Raw genomic sequence first — 6000 nt, 5'->3', positions numbered from 1 at the left:
CAAGAATTTAAATAGAATTTTATCATTATTTTTTTCTTTTGTTTCTATGAAGTAGTAACAAAATTTTTCCCTGTTACACAGGGACGCAGAACAATCTCATATAAATCACCCATCGGCACTTTAAAAAATTGCAGTCAAAAACAGAAAAACTATAAGCCACTATAATGGTCATCAAATAAGATATCTTACACTTCTAGAACAAATTCCTAACATTTGACTACAAATTTCTTCAGGTGAAAGAAACTTCCTCCCTGGAGTCAGCCCTATTAAACTTTTCAACAGAAATAAAAAATTGATTACGTTTTCATTCAAGGTACCATTGTTATTACTTTTTCTCAGAATAAAAATGGAAGGTATCGCAATACAAAACTTAAATTAAAATCATTTAAAAAATAATGTTATAAGTTTAATTAAAAAATATTTTGAATTAAAAAATTATTTATTTTATACTTTAACTTTATACTTAAGTATAAAGACAAGTTTAAACTTGTCTGCACTCTTAAATCTATTTTACACTACAACGAACATTCTTCATTCTTAATTCAACAACTTTTCTGTCTGCCTCTACCTTTGTTTACTTTTCTTTTTTTTATTACTTTCTTTCTAGGGAATTATTCAATTTTCCTTCAGGGTACAATGCTAAAGACATCTTATGGTCATCAACATTATGGCCAACTAACCAGTGAGCGAAATCTACATAATTTTCTTGTATTTCCAGAATTGTTGAGCATTGTAGAAATTGATTCTGAAATCGTCTAGAGAACTCCACAATGTTCTCGAATATTATATATAGAGTATTTTTTTGCGTTCAAAGATTCCATGATAATCGAAGGCGTTCTCGCACCGTGTAGCCGATTCTATAACATTAAAGGCTTTTCAAGAGTTTTACTTCATTTTCGAACACTATAGATATCGTGCATTCAGGAAAAATCTGAGATATTATAATTTATTAATCAGAAATAGAAAATCGATTAAAATCATCATCAATTCATGCCCAATTAATACAAAGTTTTTTCTAACCATTCCGGAATATGATGGGTATTTAGATAGATCTCATATTGAATAAAAACCACTTTAATTATTTTTTTAAATATTCGAGTCTTCTAAAAACTATTGCAATAGAAATTTCAGATTTGTGAATTTGAGCTATTTAAAATAAAGCAAGCCATCAATCATTGGGGCTACACAAAATTATTAAAAGAACTCGAAGAAAATCAAATTTGACGCTCTTTTCTCTGTTAGCTCACTTTGAATAAGGAGTATAGTATTTAGTTCATATGGATTTAGAGCATAGGAGAGAATTGGCTGGATTCAAACTAGGAAGTTGGAAATACACAAACAAACGCGATGAATACGGAAACAAAATATGTGAGGGAAGAGGGGTACGTGAAAAGCATTTGTTATTTGAGTACATAGGTTTAATAAGTCAAATAAGAGGTTTTTTTCCGAAAAATTAGGCATATATCAGTGGGTGGGTTGTACCTGAAAAATAAAATACGCATGCAATGAAAGAGTATAGGATGGAATTTTATTTTTATTTATAAACCTTATGTGTCGTGATTTAATTTTCATTGTTTTGAGAATTGCTTTTAGAATTAGGAATTGAAACAATTAATTTTATTATATTATTATTATTATCAATAAATTAACAATAATAATAATAATAAGAATAATTTGTGACTGTAACTCTCCTAGTTCAGTTAGAAAACAGCTAAAATCTCTTTTGTTTGACTTAAAGCCATTGTGTTTTACACCATAGGATCAGAGAGGAAAGTACTTTTCAATTTCAAAATCAACATTGCGCTTTTGAATATCTCGAATTTCGATGAAGCTTGTCCTCAATAGTGCAATAACATAAAATATGATGAAGGATATTGATTTGTTTTTACAATATTGTAAGGGTATAATTAAAATTTTTGAAAATAACCTTATCAAAATATCACATAGTAAAAAGTATTTTAAGATGATACTAATAAATTAAAAAGTTGACTTTGGAAATGTTGTAGCAAAATAAATTATTTATAATAAATTGGTTTCTAAATGTGACAACATCTTAAATAATTCTTCGTAACATTTGTAATCAGTGCTACCATATAGGTTTTGGTACACAATATTACAACTGATAATTGCACGGAGGCTGTGTATACTCCAATGTTGTTACTCAAGAGACATAATTTATGATGTAATTTTCATCTAATAACTGTTTTGTATTATAGAGTTCTAGGTTTGTTATATGTATATGTATTTATTTATATCTGCATGTACACAAATATTTAGATTATAATCTTCCCTCAAAGTACCATGCAAAACATAATATACAATTGTTATTTTATCCCGATGTTCACAAATAATAGTAGGGCAAAACGTGTATAAGTTTTTGTTGGTTTTAATTATTTCGAGAAATTTAAAATTTTGATGATTCGTTGTTAATATTCCAATGGTTACAAAAAAAGTCTAAAAGCAGATGTTTCGAAAGGTCTAATCATCTCATAGGATGACCTTGTAATACTCTCGATGAAACTTCTATGTAATTCGTATAGGAATCATTAATTTTAACCCTCATTTTTGCATTTTTATATAGAGCTTTAGGTATTGATATATGGATATCGCTAATGCCCAATTGTATTAGTTCATTCCACAAAATACGTTGCTAGCTTTACTACTGAAATGAATGGCAACGATTGACTTCAGATTAAGTACATTGTTAATGTGATTGGAAATCCGTGACTCTTTCGGAAACCATTCTGAGATTCAGTAAGTATTTGTTTCAATTGCACCCATTCAGTTAATCTTTTATTAAAACTTTGAAAGAAATCTTTTATCTATTGTGCTTAGTAACGATATGGACCTGTAGTTTATAGAGTTTATAGCACCCTGTTTATTTCATTTCTTATATAGGAGGGCTATCAAACCTGACCATGTAGCACGGACACATTCCGATGATAAAACAACATGATATTAATATATATATATATATATATATATATATATATATATATATATATATATATATATATATATATATATATATATATATATATTTATATACGAATAATATATATATATATATATATATATATTATTCGTAACAAAATCGATAAGTTCAGTATATGACGGAATTTATTTAAGCTAAGCTAAGCGCACAATGTTAAATAGTGATTTATATTGTTTGCGTTTGACAAAGTTGAAGGTTTGAAATACAAAAGGCAGTTTTTGCCAGTGGATGTATATATATATATATATATATATATATATATATATATATATATGTTGGGGCGTTGATCGCTGGTTCACAAAAAATAAAATATTTCCCAACACTTAGCGATTTTAAGAACGTTTTAGAAATTTGGACTGTATGAAAAAAAATATGTACTCACCAGTTTTTTATGCAGGTTGATGGTAGAAGAATAAAAGTTGTTATTTAAAGGTTTGATATGGATAAAATCAGGGAGAAGGGAATTTAGGGTAATTTATCAAACCTTTACGTTGAATTTGTGGTTTTTGTTACTGTTGGTTATTGACTTTCAATTGCTGCACCCTTCTTTATATGTCGAAAATTGCAAGGATAAACTTCCAGCACGTGGGCCATTCGAGTAATATCGAATATGCGTAAAATCTCGATGGCGCGAAAAATATGTAAAATGTTTAATGCACTGCACTAAAAAACCATGGTTCACTGACAACTATTCGAATATGAATTCAAAATTAAACTTGATTATCAAGATAAATATCGATTTCGAAATTAAACTTTAACACATTGTTAAATAGCAAATTTAAATGTAGAAAACCACGCGTTTCTACATTGAAAACAAAAAACTTGAAATTGAAACTTTGAAAAGAAAACAGAATCACTGACTCGACAATGTTTAAATTACATTTTGATTGATTTAATTCAATCAATCGAAAGAAAAGATCTATTTAGATCGAGAAACGAATTAATTATGATTTTTTTAAAAGTAAAAAATTATGAACACACATCGGTCGATCCATGGCATGGATCGACCGATTCAAACAAGTGTACAAAACCAACTTATGCAGTTCAAGACGCTTATCATTGGCGGGCTCATAGTTTCCGCAACGATGAATATGATTGGTAGATGAAAGTCAGTTAGTACCAACTCATGGTTAATTAAAATCACTAAAGAAAAAAGTAAAGAAACTAACTTTATGAAGTGTCCCTAACATAAGTCGCCCCCCCAAATTCGATAGAATTTGAGCCTACCTAAACAAAGGGAGAAAAAATTCAATTACAAGGGACCGAAACAAATTGAAAGTGTCAACAATGTACATGAAAGAAAAGAAAACAAAAAATATTTGAAATCTAACAGATAAAAGATTTGAATTCCAAAAAAAAATAAATAAATGGGGAAGCGAAGGATAAAAACGGGATTACTCGATCGACCCACGCAATGGAAGCAGTCTGGCGACCGCCCGAGTAACTACTTGCTGATCCGCAAGTTTTAAATCGGCAACACGAGGTATACCGTCTGCAGACATGTGAAGTCTGATTATACGACCAATAGGCCAAGAAAGTGGGGGAGTTTGATCCCCTTTTACTAATACGACATCCCCAACCTCAGGGGTGGCGGCAGGCGATTTCCATTTGTTTCTTTGAATTAAAGTATTTAAATACTCTTTAGACCAACGCTTCCAAAAACTTTGAACCAAGCGTCGCAGGTTCAACCAACGGTCACGAACGGGCTGTTCACAAGGTGGGTAACGTTCGGGCAACGAGGTCAAGGGGGTGCCGGTAAGAAAGTGTCCAGGAGTTAAATAAGACGATGCCTCAGAAGGATCAGCAGGCAGATCGCACAGTGGGCGACTGTTCAACACCGCTTCAATGCGGGCGAATATCGTGAAATAATCTTCAACGGAATAGGAAGATTCCTTGAACATGCGTTTGAGGAGCGATTTAGCGGATTTGACGCCAGCTTCCCATAAACCCCCGAACCAAGGTGCATACGCACAGTTGAAATGCCATTGTACACTTTTAAGAGACAAATAATCGGAGATATTCTCGCGATTTTCTTCTAAGAAAATAGAAATTTCATTTAAAAGGCGTGAGGCGCCAAGAAAATTCCGACCTTGATCGGAATATATGTCGGATGGAAGACTCCGACGAGCTACAAATCGATCCAGTGCTGCTAGAAAGCATTGAGTAGTGAGTTCTGAAGCGAACTCAAGATGAACACATTTTGTGGAAAAGCACACAAAAATGCAGAGATAACCTTTTGTTAAACGAGGTTTACGTGGGTTGCCGGATTTAACAACGAAAGGACCGGCGAAATCGACTCCGGTATGAGAAAATGGTTTCGAGGGGGTGACTCGAGATTCGGGTAAAGCGGCCATTTGAGGCGCGAAGGGCACAGCACGGAATCTGTAGCATGTGGGACAGTTACGGATCACTTTCCGAACAAGACCACGAAGCCCGGGAATCCAATAAAGAGCTTGAACAGAAGCTTGGACTGCTCTGGGCCCAGAATGAAGAGAACACAAATGAGCATGAACGCATATTAATTGGGAGATGTGTGCCACTTTGGGCAACAAAATGGGGTGCTTGGAAGCTGAAGAGAGTGGGGAGTGGTCGAGGCGACCACCCACTCTAATTATGGAAGAAGAATCTAAAAACGGACTGAGCGAGCTGAGACTGCCTTTAAGAGCTTTATGAGCGGACAACAAACGAATTTCGGATGAATAATAATGTTTTTGAGTTATATGAATGATTTTGATTTTCGCAAAATCTAATTCAGTGACGGACAACGGACCAGAAATGGATTCTAGATGCTGTAGGCGTGCTTTACACTGTTTGATGAAACGAAGCATCCATGCGACTACTCGGATCAAACGCGTCCATGACGAAAAGCGAGAGAATAATTCTAACGTTTGATCCGGAGTAATTAAATTGGCTGCGAGAGCCAAGGGTTTAATTTCGGGCAGCTCAGCAATATTGGAAATTTTATCCGTAAAAGGAGGGGGCCACTGACTGAGAGGCTTCGAAAT

General features: G+C 33.2%; 1 protein-coding gene across 1 annotated transcript in view; it reads right to left on the bottom strand.

Annotated features, from left to right (window-relative positions):
• Window positions 1–4054: 4054 nt before the first annotated feature.
• The window catches only part of LOC123302099, a 223623-nt gene continuing 221677 nt past the window's right edge, over window positions 4055–6000 (bottom strand). The window contains exon 2 of the mRNA XM_044884886.1: window positions 4055–5459. Coding sequence (XP_044740821.1) covers window positions 4390–5349 — 960 coding nt within the window. The 5' untranslated portion in view covers window positions 5350–5459 and the 3' untranslated portion in view covers window positions 4055–4389. The remainder of the gene's footprint in view (window positions 5460–6000) is intronic.

The sequence above is a fragment of the Chrysoperla carnea genome, chromosome X, assembly GCF_905475395.1.
Source record: "Chrysoperla carnea chromosome X, inChrCarn1.1, whole genome shotgun sequence".
NCBI classification, from domain to species: Eukaryota; Metazoa; Arthropoda; class Insecta; order Neuroptera; family Chrysopidae; genus Chrysoperla; species Chrysoperla carnea.
This window is presented reverse-complemented; position numbering and strand designations above follow the sequence as displayed.